At 47.8% G+C, this 27926-nt stretch overlaps 1 protein-coding gene across 1 annotated transcript in view; it reads left to right on the forward strand.

Moving 5' to 3' along the window:
* The window catches only part of Dpy19l3 (dpy-19 like C-mannosyltransferase 3), a 70446-nt gene extending 43405 nt beyond the window's left edge, over positions 1 to 27041 (forward strand). The window contains exons 11-19 of the mRNA XM_051206960.1: positions 1952 to 2025; positions 2147 to 2305; positions 4917 to 5039; positions 5418 to 5529; positions 7005 to 7061; positions 11001 to 11083; positions 19439 to 19571; positions 20755 to 20913; positions 23329 to 27041. Of these exons, the coding sequence (XP_051062917.1) occupies positions 1952 to 2025; positions 2147 to 2305; positions 4917 to 5039; positions 5418 to 5529; positions 7005 to 7061; positions 11001 to 11083; positions 19439 to 19571; positions 20755 to 20913; positions 23329 to 23490 (1062 nt within the window). The 3' untranslated portion in view covers positions 23491 to 27041. The remainder of the gene's footprint in view (positions 1 to 1951; positions 2026 to 2146; positions 2306 to 4916; positions 5040 to 5417; positions 5530 to 7004; positions 7062 to 11000; positions 11084 to 19438; positions 19572 to 20754; positions 20914 to 23328) is intronic.
* Positions 27042 to 27926: the final 885 nt, after the last annotated feature.

Here is a 27926-nt window from a genome sequence, read left to right on the forward strand (position 1 = left end):
ACAATGAAGAAGACACTTTTTTGTTGTTGTTGTTCTGCTTTGCTTTGTTTTGTTTTGTAGACCAGGCTGGTCTTGAACTCACAGAGAACCACCTGCCTCTGCCTCTCATCTGCCACTGTGTTCTTAAACGCCATATCATACCCACAGTTTCCTAATTGGAGGACCCCAAATTACTCAGAAATGGGGCTACAGAGATAGCTCAGTTGGTAAGGCACTTGCCTCTACCCCCCCCCCCCCAGCACAAAGACCTCAGTTCAGATCCTCATTCCCATGTGAAAGTCTGTAGTCCCGGGGCCCGGGAGGCAGGCTGGTATAGCCCTGGAACTCACTGGGCAGCCAGCTTACCAGAATCAGTGAGTTCCAGGTTCATCGAGAGGAGGCCTTGTCTCAAATACTAAGGTGGAAGAAGACTCCTCACATGAACATCCAGCCTTTACACATACAACATGTGCACATGCACATACACACACACACACACACACACACACACACACACACACACAATCAGAAAAGACGCCTAGAACATGTATAGATTTTTCTCTTACATTTCCCAAATAATCCACTTAATCCACTTAAGCATTTATTTTTATACTTGATTTTGTAAATAACCTAGAGTTGGTTTCAGGTCTGCAGAAAGACAGTTGTGATAGTGGTGCATTTCCATAATCCCAGCCCCAAGGAGACCGAGGCAGGAGGTTCTTGAGTTCAAGGCCAGCCTGTGCTCTGCAGGGAGACAGAGGGCCACGCATCCAAGACAGCAGTAGACTGCGTGCTTAGCATGTGCAAGGCCGGAAGACCAATACCTTAAACTACCTCACCCCTGCAAAAGAGAGAGAGAGAGTACAGGAGAATGTTTGCATGCAAGCACTGTATTGAACACTGGACTGTCTGAAGGATTCCCGGAACCAATTTCTGTGATAATAGCAAGGATTACTGTGCTCCCTCGCAGCTTATGTGTGCAAAGCTCCTCCACTTCCCACTTGGCAGGCTCAGCAAGCTGCTCTTTGATTTAACCATAGAGACCTCTGAGCCTACACTTCTGGTTTTGACACTCCAAACGATAAGAGTCTATTGATGGAGCCTCACTGAATGTTTCAGCAGAGACCCACAACAGCCAGTTAGAAAACACAGTCTGGCACTCCTTGCACATACGGACCCACAGGAAGTGTTTCCCTTGCTCCAAGCAGTTCTGTCTGCCACTCAGATTGTTCATGAGTATATTTTGTTTTCTACTCTCAGTTCCGACTTTCTCTTATTTTTCCCCTGCCTTTCTTTATCTGGTACCATCTTCTGCATTTTTGTCTTTAAGCTTTTATTTTTGTTGTTTTATTGATGATGTGTATGTGGGGCATGGAGGGCTGTGCATATGAGTGCGATGCCCATGAAGGCCACAAGAGGGCATCGGATGCCCTGGAGTTGGGTTATCACAGTTCTGAGTTGCTCTGCTGGGGTGCAGGAACCCTGCTCAGGTCCTCTGCCAGAGCAGTACAGGCTCCTGACCACTTGAGGCACGTCTCCATCCCCCACTGTTTGTACCGTGTGGGTTCTTATGATCCATAGATAAAGAATAAATTAAAATCACCACCACTAGTGATGGACCCTGGAGCTGAGGGCGTCTCTGCCTGGTTCACTTCTCTCGGGTTGCCTGAGAATGACTGAGTCCTGTGTCGTTTTTTTGTCTTCAGAACTGAAACCCGAAAGCCTGTGTACCTGCTTGAGATTTCAGACCATTTTGTTGATTTTTCGGATATAAAACCAAAAGGTCGCCTTTCTTTTATCCATTTTAACTGTTGAGTGTGCAGATGTCTGAATAAAGGTAACGGCGAGAGGAGATGAGGCGAGAGTTTGGGATGTGGCCACTGGCCGCCTCGCATGCTCCCACTGCAACGCGTTCATCACAGGCCGTCAGGGAGACACTAATAGCTCATTTCCTTTTCTCTCTTCCTAATAGAGGATTCTTAACCTGAAGTCGGACGAACACATCTTTAAATTTCTGAAGGCCAAATTTGGGTTTGGAGCAACAAGGTATGTCTGGTGTGAGACTGCACGCCATTTCGTGCTGAAGCCCTAAGCCTTCTGCCCTTCCTACGGCTGCTTTCCTTGCCTCATCCCGGGTGTGACATCCTGCCCTGCCTTTCTTCCCCAGGGATTTCGATGCCAATCTCTATCTGTGTGAAGAAGCCTTCGGGCTCCTGCCCCTCAACACGTTCCAGAGGCTGTCCGAGACGCTGCTCTTCTATGCATACATGTTTGTCCTGTTTGTCACACTGACCACAGCATCGGTTGTTGCCTTTCATAATCTCAGGTAGGACCTTTTAACACTCCTGCTGCAATGAGTTTGTTCCGGACGGGAGCCGGGGGAGGGAGAAAACACAAACAGCAAACAGAACAGAGCACTGTTCATCTTAAAAAGGAGCCAGCCGCTGGTTAGGGTGGATGCAGAGCAGGGCTACAGTCCTGTCCGGCCTGCGTGCTTAGGAGCGCCCATCTCTGGCGAGTTGGGTGGCCTGTGAGTATTTGTGTCTCCTTCCCGGTAGAACAAGATCTTCAGTGAGGCTGCTGTGTAACTGTGAAAAGTCACACACTAAGTGTGTTCTCATGCCTGTATTTAAAACTCAGCGTGTCTCCCAGCTACAGGAGCATTGGGAGTGTGAAGGGTTTTTTTTTTTTTTTTTTGCAGACTCATAGACTTACTTCCCTTCGGGCTGATGGGCTTTGCATTTACACTCCATGTTTCATTGGAAGAAAATTAAAATGTTGGGGTGACGGTCATTTGGGAGAGCTGGCTGGAGTTCTCAGGGAAGCCCCTTTGCTGTGTAGTTGCATAGCCACTCAACATGCTGTGGACTGTGATTAAGAAAAAGCAGGGCCTGGGAAATGCTCGTGGAGAAGAATGCTTGCTGCTCTTCCAGAGGACCCGAGTCTAGTTCCTAGCACCCAAGTTGGGCAGCTCACAACCTCCTGTGATTCCGGTTACAGGGAACCTGCTGTCCCCTTTCAACGTCTGCAAGCACTCACACACAGACACATAAATAGAAATCTTTAAAAAAAATGTATTCATTTGATGTATATAGTTCTCTATCTGCATGTATGCCTGCACACCAGAAGAGTCCCGTGAGATACCATGTGAGTGCTGAAAATTGGACTCAGGTCCTCAGGAAGAGCAGCCAATCCTTTTTTGCCTCTGAGCCATCTCTCCAGCCCCGTAGAAATCTTCTTTAAAAGGAAACTACGGAAATACTTCATCTATTGTAAACTGGCTGGAGGTAAACCTTAGCGTTCTGGAAACAGGACAGTTTTTCTAGATGGCACAATTAATGTTACTGCGGATACACAGCTGTGGACAGGACCCTAGACTGTACCCAGAGCAAAGGGTCCAGTGGACCTGCAGAGTCGCTGAGGTCGCTGTGCATCTGGGGGGTCCCCTGGAGGCTGGTTTGCTGTGTGATTGTAGACAAAGGCATTAGAGCCGTGGTTCTCACCCTTTCATACAGCTCCTCATGTGTGCTGACCCCCAACCATAAGATTATTTTTGTTGCTTCTTCACGTCTGTGATTTTGCTACTGTGAATGAATCATAATGTAAATTTCTCATATATAGGGTATCTGTTATGCAACCCCTGTGAAAATGTCATTTGACCCCAAAGGGGTCGTGGTCCACAGGTTGAGAACTGCGGCATTAGAGGGCCGTTGTCTACCTGATAGAAGGTTTATTAGCAGGTTTTCAAGGAAAAGCACTATGTTAATCAAACAACAGTAGCTTCTTAATGTGTGTTGACTTAGTGGTCAAAGGATGATTTTTTTTTAAGGCTTATTTACTTTTATTATTCAATGTATGCGTGTTTTGCCTGTATAACATGTTTGCAATACACTCAGAGGCCAGAAGAGGGTGTTGGGTCCTCTGGAACTGGAATTATAGACCACTGTTAGCTGCCCTGTAGGTGCTTGGAACCAAACCCAGGTCCTCTGGCAGAGCAGTCAGTGCTCTTAATCACTGAGCCATCTCTCCAGCCCTCAGGTTTTTTTTTTTTTTTTTTGTTTTTGTTTTTTTAAACTGGAGCCAAAGAGATTGATCAGAAGTTAAAAGCACGAGTTCAATTCCCAGCATTCACTCGGTGACTCACAGCAAATCCCAGAGGATCCATTGCCCTCTCCTGGGCTGCAAGGGCATCAGGTACACACATGGTACACACACATGCATACAGACAAAACACCCATACATATAAAATCAAAACAAGTAAACAAAAAGGAACAATGACAATAAATAAATAAAACAATTCCTGCAGCTGGACCTGGGGTACACACCTCTAATCCCAACACTCGCGGTACTGAAGCAGGAGAACTAAAGAATTCAGATCCAGCCATAACAAGACCCTGTCCAAAAGTAAATAAGAAAAGAAATACGTAAGTAAGAACACAGCTAAATGGTATTAAGAGTTAGTGTTCATTCTACTGGGCGTGTTACACCGTTCACACGACCCAGTTGCGTGCCTGGAGCACCCTTTAATCATAACATTTATCTATTGGTTATAAATAATGAGGCTTTGGTAGGTGAAATGGCCTTTGATCCACTAACCAAATTCAAGGTTTTGTTGTTGGTGGTGGTTTTTTGAGACAGGGTTTCTCTGTGAAGCCCTGGCTGCCCCCGAACTCACTCTATAGACCAGGCTGGCCTCAAATTTGAGCTTCCCAATATGGGGCATCTCCAGAGAATTTGTTCCTGTAATCCTTGAAAGGAGTGAATCTGTTTACATTTTCATTTAAAAGCTTCTGTGAAATTATAGTTGCTTAAAGGCTGGTGTGTTATATTACAACATGAAGTCTCAAATTCCACATTGACAGAGGCTGATTTGTCCCCTCATAGGGGACTAAAGTTACACACCCAGCTTCATTTTGCTCGTTTGCTGTTTTCTCCAGCGATTCCTCGAGTCCGCAGTCCGTGGGTCAGACAAGAAAGTGTGCCGTTGACTTGAAACCAGAAGCTGCTTACAACTTGATCCACACCCTTCTGTTTGGGGTCTTGGCGCTGAGTACGATGAGGTATCTGCATCTCAGCTCCTTTCTTTGATTTAACTTGACGGCTTTTCAGTTGATGTTGCCTGGCAGCGTGATTCGGAACCTGCCGCCACCTTCGCTGGGTATGGCCCCGTCCATCTGCCCTCGTGCCTCCTGTCCCTTCGGTGAAATGTACTGCCAGTGTTTCTCTTAGCTGCAAACACTCTTCAATGGCTCACTTACACGACTCTTCCTAGAAAGTGGCGGAGTGGATAAGTAGCCCTCTGGCTGGTGGCTTCTGTGCAGATTGACAGGGCGGTCTTAGGTGTGGGAGCTTCCCTCCCTAGCTCCTTGCTTGCTGGAGCACTCACCAGACACTCACACCAGCAGGCACTGCTGACGGCCCTCTCTCTGCTCTTTCAGGATGAAGTACCTGTGGACCTCCCATATGTGTGTGTTCGCGTCTTTTGGCCTGTGCAGCTCTGAGATCTGGGAATTGCTTCTGAGGCTGGTTCATCTCTGTAACCCCAAAAGGGTTAGTGCCATCCTCTGTTCATCCAGTTGGAGTGAGCTGTAGAGTTTCTTCCAGATGAGTGTTCCAGTGGGTTCCAGGCGTCAAACAGAGTGGATACAAACTCTGGATTGTTTTGTGAAAGGGTTTCTCTATATAGCCCTAGGTGTTCTAGAACTCACTCTGTAGACCAAGCTGGCCTCAAACTCACAGAGATCCATTTACCTCTGCCCCCTAAGTGCTGGAATTAAGGCATGTGCCATCACCACTAGGCTCAAAATCTGTATCTTGAATTCACTCACTTGATCTTTTATGGGGATTGATTTTTTTAAGATATGTTTGCCATTTTATCTTTCATTATTTTTTGACAATGCCATACATGTGTATATTGTATTCTAGCACCTATCCCAACATTCCCTCCTAACTCCCTCACACGCCTGTGAGTCCTCCTCTGTTCTAGTTTGCTTTCCATTGCTGTCATAGAACACCATGACCACAGGCAACTTGGGAAGGAAAAGCTCTATGAAGCAAATGTGTCCCAGGTCACGGCCCATCACCGAGAGAAGTCAGAGCAGCAACTCTAGGCTCCATGGAGGAGTGCCACTTCCTGGCTTGTCCCCCAAGGCTGGCTCAGCTTGCCCACTTCAGCATGGCCCACAGTGTGCTGGACCCTCCCACATCCATCACTAGTCAAGAGCAGGCCCCACCCACTTGAGCATGGGCCTGTCTGATGGAGACAGCCGCTCAATTTAGGCTCTCTCTTCCTAGTGACCAAAACCTAGCCAGCAGACTGTTACCTACCCGTCCCCTCAGTAGATTTATGACTGTGGGGTTTTGTCTTATGACATACTTAGTTTAATTAAGGCTATCTGCATGATTGAAGTCTGATCATCAAATTTTTTGTTGTTGTTTTTCAGGATAGGGTTTCTCTGTGTAGCAGCTCTGGCTGTCCTCGAACTCACTTTGTAGACCAGGCTGGCCTGGAACTCATAGAGATCCACTTTCCTCTGTCTTCCAAGTGCTGGGATTAAAGGTGTGCACCACCACTGCCTGGCCCTGTCCATTATATTTTTAAGTCATTTGTGTCAGATATGTTCATTGAGTGTCAGATAGGTTCACTGAGTGTCAGATATGTTCACTCTCCACAGAATTTAGGAATGCAGTAAAAAGCACAAAAAACCAAATTAAAATTTTCCAATAGTTCCATTGTCCAGAACCACAGTTGTTATTATAAGGCATTTTCCTAAAGATTGATAACTTCCTGGCATCTATGTGGTAGAGCTGACCAGCCATAGCCATGAACGGCCTGCCCTCTGCATTAGGTGCAGGGTGGTAGAAGCTGCAGCTGGCACAGTCGGCACCATTGTTTGACAGACATGATGCTTGGTCCAGTTTGCTTGGTTTTGTTTCTGCCTTTGAAAGGCCTGCTCCAACAAAGCCAGACTTGGTAGCCACAGAGATCCAGAGAGGTGTGATCTAACAGAGTCTTTGTCCCACAGATCTGGGTTATGCGGTATTTGGTGCCCATGCTCACGCTGCTGTACCTGTGCTGTAAGGTAAGGCTGGTCTCACACTTTCTTTGCTGGGCAGCAGAGGGGCTTGTGGCATCCCCAGAGACTTCCTTTGAGTCTTGTGTTGGCGCTGATGAGAAAGGCGGTCTTTAAACTTGTAGTTTTTAGAGGTTAAGCGTTATAGTATAAAAGTCATTCAGAAAAGGAAAGACACACTTAGAAAAAGCCATTCCATTAGTTTCGACGCTTACTGAAAAGCAGATCCTGAAAATGTTTTGAGACAAATAAGGCATAAAAAAATTGGTTTCTGTAGAGTGAGAGGTTTTAAGGTAGGACCAACTTTAACCTGCACATTTCGTTAGATGTTTTCTCAGGAACTGGACACATGGGATAAACTGTAAGGTTAGTCTTTGGGGCCGGTGTGGTGGTACCCAATGGTGATCTTAACACTGGGTGTCTGGAGTGGGAGGATCCAGCATTCAAAGCCAGCCTGGGCTTCATAATGAGACCCAGACAAAAACAAGACAACAGAAAGAAAGAAAGATTGACCCTTCTCCCCAACCCAAAGACACTTTAATGACACAGAGAAAACTGTCATCTTTTCCTTTAACTGATTTGAAAGTGTTCTAAGACACCGCTCAGGGACACCTGTCATCGGTCATTTGGCCACTTAGTGATTCATTTGATGGTTTTTGAGGTTTACAGACCTTGAATTATCACCTGAGAAAATAGAGAAAACTTAATCCAATCGAACCTCTTGCCCTTTCTTTTTTTTTGGGGGGGGTGGGTGGGTTTTTGAGACAGGATTTTTCTGTGTAGCCCTGGCTGTTCTGGAATTCGCTTTGTACACCAGGCTGGTCTCGAACTCCTAGAGATCCACCTGCCTCTGCCTCCTGAGTGCTGAGATTAAAGGTGTGTGCCACCATCCTGCTCTCTCACCGTTTCTTAAACCAAAACCAAACTCAAACACAGCAAATGTTTTTGATGTTTTCCAGTGCTGTTTTAAGTTATAGCAGTGGACTGGAGGTTGCTATGGAGAGGCCCTGATTTGGCAGGTTGGCAAGAGTGAGCCCTCCCGCAGCTCGGCCTCCAGATGGGCCTGCTTCTATTGTAACATGAGGGTTTATAAACTGAAGGCTTCGGGCTTAGGAACTGCATTTGATAGTCTGTGTCCTATCATAACAGCTGCCATTAAAGGCACAGCCCACCAGCTCCTGGAAATTTATTCTTGTACGTAAATGAGTGAAACATGGTAAATGTTCAATGAGCGACTTGGCAGCTTCACCTCTACATGGAATTGTAAGGGTTAAACCCCCCACAATCTCAGCATTATTCTGTTGTCACCACTGTAGCTGTGGGAGCAGTACAGTATGGGACTAGGAACTGTGTGAATGTGTGTGTGCGCGCGCGTGTGTGTGCATATGGACATGCATGTGTACATAGATGTTTGTGTGTGTGCGCCTGCCTGTATGCATGTGTATATGTATCTACATGTGTATGTGTGCATATGTGTTTGTGGGTATGCTTGTGTGTGTGTGCGTTGAATTCTCCACTACTTGCTGAAGTTTGATGAATTTTTTTAAGCTGTTTAAGGACTTGGTGGTGATAAGATTAAGGAAGAGTTTAGAGGATAAATAACGCATGGTCTAGAGCTTTGGTTCTTAAACATGGTCCCCAGGCAGGCAGAAGCATCAGTGTCAGTGAACTAGGAAAGGCAAGATGTGGGTTACACTTGGGACCTCCTAAGCAGAAGTAGATGCCCAGCGGTGTGATGATGCGGATGGCATCAGGTTTGGGAGGCCTGATGCTGTGCTTCTCTGTCTTCTAGGACTTTGTCCCCGCTAACCATGTCCCGGGAGCTGACCTACACCAAGGATGGGGTAGCAAAATGCCTACCTTCTATGTCCTTGATGCTGATGGCTCCTCCCCTGTAACAGCCAGTCACTTCCCTGTACATTCCTATACCAGGCTCCACCTGGTGGGAGCAGAGTCCCCTCATCTCCACGAACCACTGCTGTAGGGGACCAGTGGGACTGGGAAAGCCACCACTGCCAGCAGCAGCCAGCAGTGGTCCTGGTCCTGGGGTGAGAGAACCGGGACTCTGATGAATTTCTCAAGACTGATGCTCGGGCCTTGGATAGCTAGCCTGATGCCTCTCCTCACTCTGTACAAAGTACTTTAGATACTTTATCCCAAACTTGCAAAGTAAAGCCGGGCATGGTGGCACATGACTTCAATCCCAGCATTGGGGAGACCAAGGCATTGGAACTCTGTTCAGTTGCCAGTCTACATATCGAGTTCCAGGACAGCCAGGGCTACTAGTGAGCAAGGCTCTGACGTTTGAAAAAGAATTGTAGCTGGGGTGCATGCCTTTAATCCCAGCAGAGGCAAGTGGGTCTCTGTGAGTTTGAGGCCAGCCTAGTCTACAGAGAGAAGAGTTCCAGGACAGTTAGACTATGTGGAGAAACCTTGTCTTGAGGGGGGAAAAAAAGTGAAGTATGAATTCAGAGAGAACATGAACAATATAGACATTGGGAGTTTTTCCCTGACACTAGGACGGTTTTCCATCTGTGCCAACTAGTAAGATTCTTCTGTCAGTGGTGTATTTATTCAAAGCCTGGTTTGAGTTTCACTGACAGTTATGATGTGCGTTGAGTTCTTTCCTCTACGATAATCCCATTCAAAGAGAAAAGCATGTGGTAGGCTCTGCAAAGCCAGAGATTAAAAACATTTACTATGTTCTTCATTATCTTATTGGATTGGTGAAATCCCAACTAATCTATTTCATTCTGTTAAAGGTGACATTTAGTTTTATTTGCATATTATTTATGGGGTTTCCCTCAGAATGCACCAGATTTTAACATTATTTCCATATCAGCAACTTTAAAGTTAAAAAGAAATATCCAATACCCATTGAATTCACACATATTCCAAAATTATAGCATTGTACTGGCTAAAATGTTGGTATTTTGTTTATTGTCAAGTAACAGGGACAACATACTTAATCTCCAAAGTACTTAGTAGAGTGAGTCAGGAGTTTGAGGCTAGCCTGAGCTACATAGTAAGACTGTCTCAAAACAACAAATAAAATTAATAGGGGAAGTGCTTGGTCACCATCTATTGGAGATAATTAAGATTTAATTGATTAATGAACTAGACCTTATGTTAGAGAAGTGATGGATAGAAATGTTCTTTTTACATCACGCCTGTGTAACCTTAAGTGACATGAGTTGACCCTGGCATAAATAACAAAGTCAAGTATATTAGATTCTCCTGGAGGGTCTGGTTTCCAGCTATTGTTTCCCATTGTGCCAGTATTTCTATTAACATCCATCAAACCACTTGCCCAGAACTCTAGCCGTAGAACGGTGTCATAGCACTGTGATGGCCAGGGGACTGAGTTTAGAAGCAGGCTCTGGGGCACAGCTCTGCTACTTCTAAGCCATCTCCCCGAGCCGCCGTGTCCATGCCAAGAGACAAATCTGCTGGTGATGCTCCCTGCTGCGCCTGTCGTGTGGGTTATGGTGAGGACAGGGTGTTTTCTGTATTGGAAGCCTGTAGAGTGTGTGTTGTTTGAAGGTGGGGGGTGCCTATGTGTATGCCTGTGCCCCACGTGCACAAACACCCACAGAGGCCAGGAGAGGGCAGCAGATCATGTGGAACTTGAGTTACAGTAGGCTGTGAGCTACCATGTGGGTGCAGGTCCCCCCTGAAAGAGCCACAAATGCTCTTAGTCACAGAGCTCTCTCTCTAGGCCCAACAGTGCCCCCCCCCCTTTAAGCAACATGACAGTCCATATGTAAACCCTAACAGAGCATCTGACCCTGCTCAGCTTAGCAGGAATGAATGGGGAATTCTCAGAGGTACCAGGTTTGGTTAGTTTGGCTTAGTTGTGCTTGGCTCCTGAGTACATGATACAGTTTCTCTTCCTGTGTTACCTCTTCTTGCTGACTGTTACACAGCTCCTTTTATTTTTAATTTCAGTCCTGGCCAGGAATGATGGATGAGCTCTCCGAGTTAAAAGAATTCTATGACCCAGATACAGTGGAACTGATGAACTGGATTAGGTAAGAGGAACTATTCAAGTTTAAAACTTTGAATGCCTTTCTTGAGTCAGCTGTATATTTCAGTTGTTTGGGGGAGAGAGTTTATCTTCTAATTGTGAAGAAACGTCATCTTTTTTTTTTTTTTTTTAAATCAAACTTTTCTTTAATACTCTGAATTTGGTAGACACTCTTACTAGCGACCCCAGCACTAAGGCAGAGGCAGAGCCATGAGTTCAAGGCCAACCCAGGCCACATAGTGAGACCCTGTCTGTAAACAACAAAAGTATTCTCTGCAGTTACATCCCCTGAAGGAAAGGAAATTCTCATTTGAAGTGGAAAACAGGATCAGAATATAAACTTCAACACCAGCAGAAGGGACAGTGGGATTTTATTTACCCATGAGGCTTAGCACTTGAGAGCATGCACTGTTCTTGTAAAAGACCCAAGAAGTCCCAGCACCCATACCTGGTGGTTAACAGCCACCTGGGAGTCTAGCTGCAGGGCCTCTGACTCCACCCCGGCCTCTGCACATAGATGTACACACACACACACACACACACACACACACATATACACACACACATACATACACACACACATACACACACACATACACACACACACACACAGATGCAGACACACACACATACATACATACACAGACACACATACACAGACACACATACAGACACACACATATATACACAGACACATACATACATAAACACATACACACACATAGACACACACATAACATACATACACACACTCACACACATATATAAACACACTCATACACACACGTAGACACACACACGCACATACACACACATGCACATGCACACACACACACACGCACACACATGTCAGGGCCTCTGACTCCCCCTCTACTCTCCCAAGCAGTTCATTCACATGCATACCCCACACTGATGTATGATGTACACACCCATGTTTAAAAACAAACACAACACCTTTTATAGAATTCTATTTAACATGTTAAAATTTAGTGTCTACTCTTTGCTGATCTTTATTGTTCTCATCTGAATCCTGTTCAGACTTGCTGTGAACACTAACACACACATGAAAGTGTCCTTTCCTTGAAAGTTTTAAATTACCAGTCACTGCAGGCTTCACGGAACTTCACACTGCTCAAGTTCTTAGTTCAGAGAAAATTTTATTTCATCTTACTTAAAACATTTTCCTTAGCCAGGCATAGTGGCTCACACCTTTAATCACAGCACTAGGGAGGCAGAGGTAGACAGATCTCTTGAGTTTGAGGCCAGCCTGGTCTACATAGAGAGTTCCAGAACAGCCCGGGCTACATAAAGAGATCCTGTTTCAAATTTTAAAAACTAATTAATTAATTAAACAAATAAAGTACTACACACCCCCAAGTCCCTGGCCCAGACAGGGTTTTTGTGTGTAGTCCTAGCTGTCCTGGAACTCACTCTGTAGTCCAGGCTGGCCTTGAACTCACAGAGGGATCTTTTTTCTTCTTCTTCTTCTTTTTCCTCTTTTGCCTGAACTTGGTTGCTTGAGCTCATCCTCCAGTCTCAGTATGAAGCTAACGCGTTTACCAATTCTGTTCAGGAACCCTGACTCTCACTAGCAAAGACACACTTTGATACCTAAGCGACATGCCTATACTCTGTGGAGCCAGCTGTCCTGCTTTAAGAGCAGGACTCGCCTGTCTGTACACAGGCGAGTCCTGAAGGCCTCATCCACTGTGTCCATCGCTTAGGATTTTAGCAGCAGCCTCGTGGGTACCTGCCACAACTAGTGCTTACTGGCCAGTACCAGTTAGTACTGCACCAAGTTAAGAGATGGCAACTGCTTGCTGCTTAGGTCCCCTGAGCACCGTGCATGGCTTCTATAGAGACTTAGTCTAAATGTCTGTGTGGCTATGGTCTCAGTGTCAAACTGCTCGTTAGACTGGACAGGAGGGTAATTTTTGACAGTTTCCGGATCAGGGGAAATGACACTTGGTCCTTATTTATTAACCTTAAGTCATGATGGGTAATATGGAAGTAAACAATTGTTTCAGTATTTATTGTAAATATAAATACACATCTAAAGAAAAGCTAGTTACTTTTGTGCTAACTAATCAATTAGATATTTATAACTTGTGCATATGAAAGCAAGGCTGGTCCTCCCTGTCTGCATATCTTTTAAAAATGTATTGCATATGCATTGGTGTGAGGGGGTCAGATCCCCTGGACCTGGAGTTACAGACAGTTGTGGGCTGCCACATGGGTGCTGGGAATTGAACTTGGTTCCTCTGGAAGAGCAGCCAGTGCTCCTAACCAGCGCCTCTGTATTTTTTTAAGGATTTATTTTACCTTTATTATGTGCATTTGGGGATGTGTGCTGGTGTGGGATGCCTCAGAATCTGTAAAAGGGTGTTGGGTCCCCTAGAGCTGAGGTTGTAGGACATTGTGAGCCACCCAGCATGGATGCTGGGAATTGAGCTCCTGTCCTCTTAGCCACTGAGCCCCTTCTCCAGCACGGGTCCTCTGTATTTCTAGCACGACCCTGTTGAAAGTGGCACCATGGGCTGCATCTTGTAGGTGGTGGCTCTCCTCTCCCTGGGCTATCCTTAGCATCTCCGCCTGAGTTCCTTGGCTAATTATGTCCAGACGATGGCAGTGGAACCCAGGCTTCTCTGACTATCATTATTTTCGAGTTTTCCCCTCAGAAATGTATATCTAAGGCAGTATTTCTGGTTCTGCAGAAGTATGGGTGAGGTAGGTGTATTCCGGGTGTAAAGAAGGCAGCACCAGGCTGCTCTTCCCTGCTGGGTGCTGGCCTTGGCATCTTTGAGCCCCGTTAGCTAACAGCGTCTTTACTGGCGTACTCTTTTGACTTGTTAGCTGGTTGGCTTTCTCCTTTCCTCATTCTCAACAACTGAAAATTTCATATTGTCTAAAAATATTAGTGCCATTGTCATGTAATCTTGCCTGTTTTCTCTGAAAATTCCTCAAATTGAAATGATTTTTTTTTTTTTTTTTTGTAAAAAAAAAAAAATAGCTGCTTGGCATGTTTGTAAATTAAGCTTAAGTGATGATGAATGTATGCCAAAGTAGGGTCTATTTAGACACAAAATATGTTTGTTTAAATCAACATTCAAATCAGCTGTGGTCGGCAGGCTTCGATTCTCCCTGCAAGGGAGTACATTTAATATTCTTATTTTCTTAGTACTGCAGGTTGAACCTAGGACTTCGTTCTGCTAGGCAAGCATCATTCTACGACTGGGTGCCGTCCCCAGACCTCTTTTTGCTTTATCTTTTGAGGTGGGGGGGTCTCCTAAAGTTGCCCAGGCTGGCCTTGAACTCACTCTGTAGCTTGCGCCTCCTGCCTCAGCCTCCCCGGGAGCCTATGCTACCACATGCTGCTTTGATGTCCCTTTAACCTGCTCTTATCCTCCTGTTGGCTTTGGTTTCCCTGAGGAGACTGGTCACAGGCTGTGTGTCTGCTGCCAGGAGAGAAGACTGGACACAGTGTGGTCACCTGCGTGCTTACCACCCCGACTGTCCTTTGTCAGCACAGCTGTGATGGCGTCTTCTAGAGCAAGAGGGGACGCTCGGGTTCAAGATGGCTAGCCAGCCAGCGGTCTTCCATGCTAGTGTACGAAGATTCTATTAGAGTGTGGAGAGGAGGCTTAGCCATCAATCTGTCACCACACCCCCACCCCTCTGGCTCTGCTCTGTGGGAGCCACACACCTGCCCCAGGGTTCACTGCTGAACTCCAGGGCCGTGGGTGTCTGGCCTTCCAGACACCCGTGGGTTGACTGATGAGGACATAGAGGAAGATGGCATCGCCTTGGTGGGAGTTAGTGTCTGTCCCTCTTAAAGGAGCCCAGCTGTGTTTTCCTAGGAGAGAGAGCCTCACCACAGGACTCGTGAAGGGGCCGAAGGGCTGGAGTCCTGTGAGCGCATTGGAAGCCTTTACATTATAAAGCTCTCACACCTGAAGCTGCGTGCTTATTGGTACAGTTCAGTAGCTTCTCTGTGGGTCCCAGCTGTGCACACGGGACACCAGGGTACACATGTGAACACGGGTGACTGTCCATGACACTGCCTTTCATTGAAGCAGATGGGTCTACCTGCCGGCCCTGCCGTCTGTGTGTTCATTCATTCATTGGTTTTTCTGAGACAGGGTCTCTCTGTGTGGCCCTGGCTGTCCTGGAACTCGCTCTGTAGCCCAGGCTGGCCTCAAACTCACAGAGCTCCCACAGAGCTCCGCCTGCGTCCGCCTCCCGAGTGCTGGGACTAAAGGTGTGCGCCACCACCGCCCTGCAGTCCCCATGTCCTCACTTCACTCAGCCTCACAGTCCAGACCGTCACGAGTGCAGGCGGGAGGTGTCTGGGATTTGACTTTCCTGATGGAACAGACGTGTAAATTTATAACCCAGGAGTGCCAGGCCTGTAATCCCAGCACTTCCCTATATTCCCAGTACTTGGAGGCGGAGCCAGGAATGCTGTGTGCTCAAGATCACTCTGAGCAGCACAGTAAGTTGACGGTCATCTTGGGATGTATGAGACCTTTTATTTCTTTCCTCTCCTCCTCCTTCCTTTTCCCAGGCGGGGCCTTGCTCTGTAGCCCTAGCCTTGGGCCACAACTCCATTTTATATAAAGGCATGTTAGCCTGCAAGGACCTTTTGTGGAGATCAGGTCCCCGGGTGTGTAGCCCCAGCTACCTCCCAGTGCCCGTGTGAGAGCTGGGGTTGCCTCTGTCTCTCTGCTCTGAGCCTGCCCATGTGCTCAGGTGCAGTGTGCCTTACCTCCGAGCAGCTTCCAAGAGTGTCCTCCTCGCTGACACTGGGCACAGAGATTAGATCCCTGGGCCATTCTGCCTTTTTGTGTCTCTTTCAGCAAAAGCCAGGCGGTGCCACTACAGACTTTGTGTTACTGAAAAGCATGTTTACTCCAGCAAGGGTGACAGTGACAGCTGCCCAGCCAGGCCGTGCCTTGTGCCTGTCTATCCTGGAAGGCAACATTTTTGCTGCCTGGAAATTTTATTGTGCAATTAAGAGGGATCTGTAGATGGGGTTATTTTGAAAGATGGCACTTTAATGACTTGCGTTCAGGAGACTGTTACTAGACGTAGTCTCTCTGCAATCAAGAAGCTTCCCATGTGTAGCATGTTCTCAACACAACTGAAAAGCACACGCTGAATTGCCTTGCTTTTAATCAAAGGAGAAAGAGGTGTGTGTGTTTTAAAGATGACGCTGTATAGGTCAGACTTTAAGTGCTGGTGAGCCGCTTATCCATTAAATGTGTGTGTGTTTGCCTGCCAATATTCTATGTATGTGCACCATGTGTGGGCAGAGTCCAGAAAGGGACGTCAGATCTCCAGAACTGTAGCTACAGACGTGCGCATTCCCATGTGGGTGTTGGGAATTGAACCAGGGTCCTCTGGAAAAGCAGCCAGGGCTCATAACCACTCCAGCACCCCACCCCAAAACCATTTCTCCTATCTGCATAATCCTGTAAATTATTTGAAGTGTTTCATTAGCCCGTTAGTCCGGTGGTAATTAACCTGTTGCAGGTTGGCACTTCAAGACTGAATGAAATGGGAGCTACCTGTGTCTCCTGCTCTACCTGACATGGAAGGAAGCAGCCCTTCCCGTGTAGTCTAAGTCCATATGTTAGTGTAGACTGACGGCAGGGGGGGTGGATGGCTCATCACATTGAGAGGATCCAGGGGGAGTGAAGACTGGCCGGGAAATAATGGCTCCGCCTTCATTATATCTGTTCCCTTTAGCAACTTTGGTACAGTCTAAAATTCACAGTATAACTAAAATTTAGACTCTAAATGGAGTTTGGAAGACAGGCAAGGCCCAGGACAAGAGTTAAGTGAGCTTTAATTTCAGTAAGCTGAATTCCCCAAGTTCTCTACCTCCACAGGCCTTTATTTAAGCCCTCCCTTGCCTCCCGTTCCTCTGCTGGGGTGGGACCACTGTCAAACTTCCCTGTAAATCTCGGATCTGGGGGACAGAGCAAGTATCTCTCTGGTCCGCATCCCTGGGTCTGCTTAGAATGCTGGCAGCCCCGCCAGGCCAGCCAAGCTCATGCTGAAGGGTTAGACTTCAGTGAGGCCGAGGGCGGGTGCAGATGGGTGTCTGTCATTTCCCCCGCCCCTCATTGTAATTCCATCCCGTCTTCGCCCCTCACCCGAGAGGCCTTATTGGAATGCAACAGTCTACGAATGTCATGGTTAGAAAGGAACCTCGGATTTTCTAAATGTAATTTATTTGTAACTGTCATCACTCGAAGCATAGCGTGTCTTGCCCCCAGACAGCCACAGGCCTTTATTGGCCTGCGTTCAGGCTGTATTCCTAGTGTTAAATTGAAATAAAGATAGGAATGTGAGGAGGCGTCTCAGAGCTGTGCGGCAGCAGAGCAGGTTGCGGGCCTTGCTTCCGGAAGACTGAAGCCACCCGCTCTGGCTTTCTTTTTAAGTTTCAGATAGTCTTCAGGATTACCTCCATGGCTTAGCACAGATCAACAGCCCCCTGTCTCTTTTCTTCTTAGTCTTCTGTTCTGTTTTTGAGACAGGGATTTTCTGTGCAGCACTCTGCTTGCTGGCCTGGAACTCCCAGAGATCCACCTGCCTCTGCCTGTCTCAGAGTGCTGGGGTTAAGGGTGTGTGCACAGTTACGCCAACAACCCTCTTCCTTCCTTCCTGCCTACCTGCTTTCCTTCCTTCCTGCCTTCCTTCCTTCCTGCCTACCTGCTTTCCTTCCTTCCTGCCTTCCTTCCTTCCTGCCTTCCTTCCTTCTTTCCTTCCTTCCTTCCTTCCTTCCTTCCTAGTTTTTTGAGACAGACTTTCTCTGTGTAGCAGCCCTAGCTGTTCTAGAACTCACTTTGTAGACAAGGCTGGCCTTGAACTCATAGAGATCCCTGACTGCCTCTGCCTCCAGAATGCAGCCCTCCTGTTTCTTAACTCAAAGATGTCTTGGGATGTTCCTCGTGAAAACATCCTCCTTTGGGGCAGAGGCTGGAGGGTTGCAGCTCCCAGCTTTCCCCAGAAGGACTGAGTTAAGTCAGCTACAGGCTTTTATTTTGCCAGACACATCTATGATCACATCACCCAAGAAGCTGAGACAAGAGAGTTGTGATTTAAAGGCTAGCCTGGGCTATGAGCAAGACTCACTGTCAAAATTTAAAATGAGAAGAAAACAGATCCTTTCCCTCCTGGGCTGAGGGAAGGGAAGGACCTTCCATGTGGTGTCTTCCTACGTTCCCTGTCATGGCTCCTCACAGCCTTCGAGGAAACAAAGAGTCATCAGAAAACAAGTTTGTGGGGTAGTCTTAGGGTACGCCACATTACACTGGAAAACAAGTTCATGGGGTAGCCTTAGGGTACCCCATACTATTTAAGCTTTGGCTTTGCGAATTGTTTTCTTTATCAGGGTTAAGGGTGAAGGCTATTCCCATGTTGAATAACCCTCTCTGAGACGGGGATCTACTGCTTAGAGGCGGCTTCCCAACTCTGCATTTATGGTTGCGGGCTTTTTTCTTCAGATGTCATCTGCAGTAAATACTGGATTCTCTGTGTTTCATTTTGATTTTCCAACCACATGGAACTGAGTCACAATCAATTGTGTTTCTCTGACTTCTTGCTTATGTTATTTTATTACCTTTTTGTGTATGTTTCTGCAAGTATATATGAGTATGTATATGTAAGTATATATGTATGCACAGATAAATATATGCAAATACATATACATACATATATACACATACACACACATACATATGCATTGTGATGCATGTATATGCATCATATGTATGCATGGCTTGAGGCCTGAAAATGGAACCCTGTCCCCTGGAATGGGAGTTGCTGGCAGTTGTGAAGCACTGAGCAGGTGCTGGGAATTGAACCTGAGTCCCCTGCAAAAGCAGTCCGTGTCCTTAACCACTGAGCCATCTCTCCAGACACCTCTCATGTCTTACTTTACTCTCAGCTGCAGCCTGTGAGATCTTGTGTTGGACTTCACCTCTCTGGGCAGTGGTAGAAGAGCATCCTACAGACTGTGGGCTCAGGAGCTAGCTCCTGCCTCCTAAACACAGTCCGACCATCACAAAAGCCAACCCTTCAAAGTGGAGAGTAAGACGCTCCTCAGCCCTTGTTCTAGTGAGCAGAAAACAGATAGGAAGTGGGCTAAAGGTGAGGTGAGAAGTTCCTGAGCCCTAGGCAAGCCTGGGCTACATGTCCTAAAAATGTCAACATGAACAGGTTTGAGTCATTCATGTGACCCCCGCCCCCAATCTTCATACTCCCCTTCGGAGCTGGCTGGTTCTGAGTCGGGAGATGTTGTCTTCTTGGAAATGTTAGTGTTGGGGTTAATCCACACTCTGAACCCTTCTAGCTCTAACACACCAAGAAAGGCAGTGTTCGCTGGGAGCATGCAGTTGCTGGCTGGAGTCAAGCTGTGCACGGGCCGGACCCTAACCAACCACCCACACTATGAAGACAAAAGCCTGAGAGAGCGGACCCAAGCGGTGAGGCCCGACTTTGCCTGTGCTCACTTTCCCCTCCCAGTCCTGCCTCCCTGTGTCATGATGAGGGGCTGTATGCTACACACCTCCAGCCAGAGCGTAAGGGCCTGGGCCGGCGTCTTCCGCTCTGCCTTGTAGGGTGGGTACAGCACATGCCCCTCTTAGGTAGGGAAAGGACAGATGGGATAAACCCCCTGGGGTGTGAGGGAGGCAGCGTTCAGGCCAAAGCCCCTGGAGCTTGTGATTTCGGAAGGAAGGAAGTGGAGGCATACTGGTTATCTGTGGGCCATTTCTGGTGTGTGCATTCGTGTGTGTGTGTGTGTGTGTGTGTGTGTGTGTGTGTGTGCACACGCGTGCATTCGTGTGTGTGCTTGTTGTTGCTGTTTGTTTAAATAGGCAATACAGCCACGTAGTTCAAAGTTCAGAACATATAGAAGGGAATGGTCCAAAACATATTCATACCATCCCTATATCCTAGCTACCGACTGCCTTCCCAGGAGGCAAATAGCGTGTGCGTGGGTGTGTGGGTGGGGGTGGGTGTGTGTGGAGGTGGGGGTGGGGGTGGGGGGGTGGGTGTGTGTGGGGGTATGTGCGGGGTGTGGGTGTGTGCGGGTGTGTGGGTGTGTGGGTGGGTGGGTGGGTATGTGCGGGGGTGTGCGTGGGGGTGTGGGTGTGGGTGTGCCCTTGAGTGCAGTGCCCACAGAGGTCCGAAGAGAGCATCCGACCCCACTGAAGCCTGTGGTACTCCAACCAAGGTCAGCAGCCCTTTTCCCGCTTGCTGTGGTGGGAAGCCAGGTCTCCCCCTTAGACACACATGTGCCCAAACAGTACCACCAGCCTGCTTGTGTTGTTGACCGGGTCATGTTTACTCATTCTTAGAGTTATCGCCTGATAAAGATATTTAAAAACCTAAAATGATTCACTCTGAGTCCAGCTCTTCTTGGCATCCATACTAGATATGCTCAGTGCGACTCCTGTTCCCTCCTCCTGTTAAATAATTACAATATCAATGTGGAAATTCCCTATGCTCCTACGCCAGACTGTGATGACAGGACAAGAGTGGCCTGGACAGCAAGGGGATTTGAGTGCCAGGTCTTCACCCCGCCCCCTGGGGATGGATGCTCCCTCCCTTCCTCTATTGACTCCCAGGCTGTGTGCCCTTTTCCGTTTTTACCCCGTTTTGAAGGTCTATCAGATATACGCCAAGAGGTCCCCAGAGGAAGTGCACTCGCTCCTGAGGTCCTTCGGCACCGACTTTGTCATCCTAGAAGACAGCATCTGCTATGAACGCAGGCACCAGAGGGGCTGCCGGCTGCGCGACCTGCTGGATGTCGCTAACGGACACGTGAGCATGCTGCGTCTTCACCTCTGGGAGCTGTCAGGGAGGGTGGAAATCCAGCGTGATGTAGGTCGCTTTAGACCATATGTGCTAGTGACCGTATGAGTCAGACGTCCATCGTCCATCGGTAGAAGCCCTGCTCCTTAGTGACTGACAGCAGGCACTGGGCCAGGGGACAGGGAGGCCCGGCCTGCAGTTTGACTCAGGAAGGGCACCTCTCGCCTTTGGCTGTTTTGCCTGATTCAGCACTGCCTACGTTTTATTTGTAAAGAGTATTTTTCTGCTCTATGCAGCACATCTGCCAGTAAACACACTGCTCCAAAACATCCCCTTGGCACATCTTTAAGTGTCAGGCAGTGGGTCACCCCTTTTTCCCAAGCCCTGTGGCCCACACATCCTGCTCCCTCTTGTCCTCCACCCACACACAGCCTCAGGGTAGCTAAACTTGCCCTCCACAGAAGAGCAAGCTGTGTCTCCCTCAGAGAAAGGGAGATTCCCTTGGAGCTGAGCCAGGTCACTGTAAACATGGTCTTTGTCCTTTTGGGATGCGGTGTGACTAATGGTGTGGGGTAACTAGCCTATATCTGAAAACAGCCTGAAGGCGAGAATTAGAAATTCAGAATTTTGCCCAGTGAAAGTAATATAAGCAGTAACTACCTTGAATTTGGAGGCTGAGCGGAACACACACCTGTGAGTGTGTGAGCCTGTGGGTAGCTGTTCCTCACTCTGCGTCTGAGTTGGGGAATTTTCCCCTGTTGTTAGAGTTCTCTGTGTTTAACTTTTGTGGATGGGAAAGGATAGTGTGCTTCTAGGAACAGGGTGGCCCAGTTAGCTTTTCGGTGCTGTGACAAATACCATGAGTAAAGCAACCTGGAGAGGCTGTGGTAGCTTGAAAAAAAGAAAAAAAAAAAAAAAAAACCGGCCCCCAGAGGAAGTGGCACTATTAGGAGGTGTGGTCTTGTTGGAGGAAGTGTGGCACTGTGGGGGTGGGCTTTGAGGTCTCTGTTGCTCAAGCTTCCCTCAGTGTGACACTGAGACCACTTCCTGATCAAGATGTAGCCAGCACCACAGCTGCCATGCTATCCTCCATGATGGTAACGAACTGAACCTCTGAAACTGTAAGGGAGCCACCACAATTAAATATGTCCTTTATAAGAGTTGCCATGGTCATGGTGTCTCTTCACGGCAATAAAACCCTAACTAAGACAAAGGGGATGGATTTATTTCATCTTACGGCTTACAGTCCTTCATGAAGGGAAGTCAGGGTAGGACCTGAAGCGGAGGCTATGGAGGTACACTGCTTACCGGCTTGCTCCTCCTGGCTTACTCAGCCTACTTTCATGTAGAACCCGGGGCCACCAGGTGAGGGGTGGCACTGAGGACACCCACAGTAGACTGGTCCCTCCCACGTCCATCAGCAGAAGACACCATAGACTTGATTGCAGCAAACCTGATGGAGGCTGTCCTTCACTTAACGTTCTGTTGTCACAGATGACTCTGGTCTTGTCACATTGACGAAAGACTAACCAGGCAGGACACAGGGAGATCTGAGTTCTGCTTCTGCTCCGCCATTAGTGGTGACACATCTCGTGACACGGAATTCTTTCTAGCCGTGCTTCGCTCTTTGGGTAGAGGAGAGTGAGGTGGGCCATCTGGTCTCTGAGTAGGGTTGACATTCAAACACCCTTTACTGACCATTTTCACCCAGAAAGCCCAGCACCTACCCTGATTCTTACTGCCTTTATAAATGTGACTATTTCTTTCCAGTGGGTATGGTGACGGATGCTTTCAGTACCAGCTTTCATGAAGCTAGAGCAAGAGGATTAAGACTTGTAAGCCAGCCTGGCTCCCCCCGCCCCAGGATATAGGCTGGATGCAGTGGTACATGTCTTTAATCCCAGCACTCAGAGGGCAGAGGCAGGTGTATCTGGAGTTCCAGGCTACCTAGGGCTACAAAGAGAGAACCTGTTTCAAAATTAAGCAAAGCAGTAAACAAAAGCCAGCATGGATGGGTAGATGCATAGGCAGGTGGGTGGATGGTTGGATGGATGGATGGATGGATGGGTGGATGGATGGGTGGATGAATGCATAGATGGATGGATGGGGGGGTGGATGGATGGATGGATGGATGGATGGATGGGTGGGTGGGTGGATGGATGGATGGATGGATGGATGGGTGGGTGGGTGGGTGGGTGGGTGGGTGGATGGATGGGTGGATGAATGCATAGATGGATGGATGGGGGGGTGGATGGATGGATGGGTGGGTGGGTGGGTGGGTGGGTGGGTGGGTGGATGGATGGATGGATGGGTGGATGAATGCATAGATGGATGGATGGGGGGGTGGATGGATGGATGGATGGATGGATGGATAAGGCCTTACCACCATCACTCAAGTTGTTTTGGGGTTTATTTTGGTTTCAGGAGATGGATGGGCCAGGAGAGAGTGACCCCGACTTGAGACCTGCAGACCACCCTCGCTTCTGTGAGGAGATTAAGAGGAACCCACCTTCCTACGCAGCTCACTTCACTAGAGTTTTCCAGAATAAGACATTCCATGTCTACAAACTGTCCAGAAACAAGTAACTGTTCATTCTTAAACCACAGTGCATCTACAGCCGACTGAGACGGTGTCTGTGAGTCAGGAGCAGGGCGTCAATGCTAAGAGTGGAACAGCTGCAGACAGCCCTGCCTTCATCCAAACCCTTTTCCATCCTGTCTGTCTTTTCCATGAGTGTCCTTTAGTCTGTTTACCTGCCCAAGGCTGGTTGGAGATTTTGCCACCAAAGGAATCATGTGTGGCCCACTGGTGGCCTGGAAAATGATGGCCCATTTAAGATCTGAAATACTGGTGATTTTCAGTGAACCCGAGCCAGTTATGAATGAGTGTAGTTGACAGGCTGCACGGCTCAGTTATTGATAAATCTTCACCACTGAGACCAACCGGTGGCTTTTTAAAAGCTTATTGTCCCGTCTCGTTAAAATTTTATAACACTTCCCAATTTACCATGATTTCACGTGTGAAGAAACACATCATGTTAGGTCTTCAAAATGTCACATGTGTGGGATAGACTGAGAGCATGTATGTGTTTTAATTCTGGACACAGCAGTCAGGGTGCTCCTGGGCTAAGTGTGATGGCACACTCATTTAATCCCAGCACTCGAAGCAGGAGCAGGCGGATCTCTTGAGAGTTCAAGGCCAGCCTGGTCTATACAGTGAGTTCTGGGCCAGCCTGGGCTCTGTAGAGAGACCCTGTCTCAAAGCAACAAAGCCACAGGTGCCATTCTAGAGGTCTTAGAGGGGCAGAAGTGCATGTAGCCAGGTAGCCTGTGCTACTGTTACAGGCTCATTTTAAAACCCATTTGTGCTATTTAGTCTCTCTTGCAAGTAAAATAGTAGTTTTGCTTCATTTCTTACTCATTTCAATGTACTGGGTTTGCAAAACTTTGTAAACTTTTTGTGTTTTTAGCCTTTGTATTTTTTCATACCCTAGAAACTCGCAAGGTATGGTGGGTTTTTTAGATGCTGTATCTTGACCCCTGAAATTGAGTGTGGTGTTTTCATACCCTTTGACCTGTGGTCTCCAGTCTTCCCTCTCGGCACCAGAGATGCCACTTTCCTCCCTAAGAGGTGACCAAGTGCCTCCCAGCTGCGCTTTACTGTAAACAGCAGAGAGGGGTAGTATACCTGCTCAGAGCTTTTTTGATAATTGCTTTTGTAATTCATTTCTAATGGTGGGGGCATGTAAAAGCTGCTGATACAGGCATATTGTCCACTTAATTAAATCAAGATAGCTAATGAAATTAACTTTCTCTCCTTCTCTTGCCATTTGGAAGTGATTTAAATGTTTCTCCTCACGTGTTAGTGCAATAAATCCCCTTGAGCATCGGGTCGGAGAGCAGCACGTGCTCCCGTGATTTGCTGTTCGGTTACGATTTAAGTAGCTTTCAAAACGGCACTTCATTGTCTCATCAGGCTCAGGGTTTTTATGCAAAACTCATTTAAATTAGACATCAACAGCTAGGTTTTTAAATTGGGCCACTGGAACTTTGGAACCCTGCCTTTTCTGGACCCCTTAATAAGGTTGGAGACCACTGCAATTTGGGGTAAGCAGCAAGAAAACATGTTCATCAATGCCAAAACTTTAATGTAGCCAGCAATGTCGCATGCCTGACACAGCTGCCAGAGCTGGTGGTAGAACATTCTGGGCCAGTGCCTTACTTGTAAGGGAAAGCATGGACGGGTAAGGCACAATGTATCAAGACCCCGCCACTGTTGCTTAGTGGCTGAGTTTGCATTTGTTTTAAACATTCCTGAATGTGTTTCACAGTCAGTGTTTGGCATCTTGGTATCCAAGAGCCATGGACTTAACTTGGATGCACACCCTTACCGTGGTGACAGTCACACTTTCTCCACAGCGCCATTGCTGCCAGCCCGTTTTCCTAAACACTGAGAAGTGCCAAACCCAGTCTCCACACAGGCGCTCTGCCCGAGACACTGTGATGTGTACAGGACAAGTTTTTACTCTTGGTGAGCAAATCTTTCGACAAATCATGTTTGATACTTTTAGCTCTGATCAGGACGTTAGCTTGTGACCTCATCATCGAGCACACGGGAGGAAAGAGGGCCCACCCTTGGCTGTTGCCCCCAGCCAGCCAGGCAGGCTGAAGCTGGAACCCTGTAACCCTCACTCCTTGCTGTTGGGGCCCGGGAACTGTTACTTCTGGCTGATAGCATTGAGCTGTGGCTCTAGAGAGAGCAAGCACTAGGCTTCGCTGCTGAGTTCCAGGAAGAACCTCTAAGTACAACAGAACTTAATTAACTCCACTCGGGACTCCCTGAGCCTCAGGGCTCCAGCCCTGTTGGAAGCCACCTGCTGCAAACCCGTGCCTGGCTCCAGTCATAGTCCAACCCAGATCTCTGGGTACACCTTCTGCTTCTGACCGTAAGTACAGAGCCCAAGCACAAGAGGGCTGGGGTGCCACTTGCCAGAGTGCTTGCCTGGCCTCGCTCAAAGCCCTAGGCTTGATCACCAGCTAGCACTGCAGAAAAACAGACACACCGACTGTCAGACAGATACTTTTGCAAAAAAAAAAAATGTAAATGGGATACTTTGGTAAGGTCGGTTTCTCATGAAAATTGCTTTTAAATGTGACACGCCTGGGTCTGGGGAGATGATTCAGTAGTGTATGTGAGCTGTGCAGAAGACCCTTGTTCCATTCCCAGCACCATGTTAGCCAGCTCACAACTGCCGGTGACTCCGGCTCCTGGGGACCAGTGCCTTCTTCAGGCCTCAGCAGGCACCGCACTCACGTGCCCATTCCCACACAGAGCCAGAGTTAAAAGGGAAGGGGAAGTAGTCTTTAGAAGTTAAATGTGATCAGGAAAGTTATGAAGCATAGGGGGATAAAGGTGAAGGGCATGAATGGGCTTAGAACCCTCATTGCCACGCCCATCTTTCTAATGTCTCGCTGGAAGCTGGGCAGGTGGCTCCATGGTGGAGAACTTGCCTAACGCTGCATGAGGTCCTGGGTTCTGTTCCCAGCACTGGCGGGAAAACGTTCTTCCCAAATCCTGGGGTTGGTGTGATTTATGCCAGAAAGAACCGCAGGCAAGGACTCCCGTGAAACAAAAGCCTCTGGCTTCTCATCAGAATATCAGCGAGTGAACGTGCTGCTGTCCACCACTGGTGACAGCTCCCCCATTATCCATTAGACAGACAGTTATTGCTGCCATGGCCGACAGACAGAGGTCTGGCTAGTAACCAGGACAGCCGCCCCACCGCTTGATTTCCGGTGTGTTAGCCGAGCATAACAACAGCGCCACTAAAGATACGAAGGTATTCCCCCAAAATGCAGCTCATCTTTAGCCAAAGTGTACTTGAAACATTGGTTTTAAATCTCAGCTGGGGGCTAGAGGAAGAGCATGAAGTGTTCTGGGATCCTGTCTGTCTTATCAAACATCTACCGCTGCTCCAGCCATGGCAGCCTGTGACTGTGGGTCTGCTGTCAGGTCGGGGCAGCGGCTGACCTTCCGGTGTGTGGCACGTGCTGGGGAAAAGCTTAGAAAGAGCGTTTCTAATTTGTTGTACTGAATTGTATGGAGATTATATACTAAATAAAGCTCTTTTCAATGATCCCCAGTGCCTTGTGTTGCTTGAAGGTCAAATTAGAGGGCACAGATCTGTGAGATCTGTGCCAGTAAATCACCAGTGATGAGGGCGTCGTGGTTCTGTCCCATTGCCAAGCTCTCATTCTCTCTCAGTCTCCTCTCCCCCCTCCTCGAACCTTGCTGGGTAGCCCAAGCTAGCCTCCAACTCAGGACTCCCCTGTGTCAGCCTTCTGAAGGCCGGGCTTACAGGCCTACATCACCACACCCAGCTGTATAAAAACATTAAAGATTTGCTTATCTCATGCATATGGTATTTTGCCTGTGTGTATGTTTGTATATTACATTCAGTGCCCGTGGAAGCCGGAAGGAGGCACCAGATCCCCTAGAACTGGAGTTATAGGTGGTTGTGAGCCGCCATGTAGGCGATGGGAAGCAAACCCTGGCCCTCCAAAAGGGCAGCCAGCGCTCTTAGCTGCCTACATAAATACATAACAAAAACATGGTGGATAAAAGTACTACCAGACAAGCACAAAGACCCATGTAAAAATCCAGATGCAGGAGCTGGGGAGATGGCTCGGTGGTTAAGAGTACTGGCTGCTTTTCCAGAGGACCGGGGTTCAATTCCCAGCTCATGACTGTCTGTAACTCCAGTTCCAGAGGTTCTAATACCCTCACACATGTAGGCCAAACAAACACCAATGTACATAAAATACAAAGAAATCATAAATAGATGAAGTGAACGCATCTTAAAAATAAAATCAAGACCTATGTGTGTCTCTCTGTTTGCGAGCACGAGTGGGGGGGTGGGAAATGGGGAAAGGGCTCCTGACAAAGGCAAAGACTGACAGATTGCTTTCGGAATGCCGTCACTTTGTGCTGTGTGATTGACATGCGCAGATGTGTGCACATG

This window comes from Phodopus roborovskii, unplaced genomic scaffold, assembly GCF_943737965.1.
Source record: "Phodopus roborovskii unplaced genomic scaffold, PHOROB, whole genome shotgun sequence".
Taxonomy (NCBI): Eukaryota; Metazoa; Chordata; class Mammalia; order Rodentia; family Cricetidae; genus Phodopus; species Phodopus roborovskii.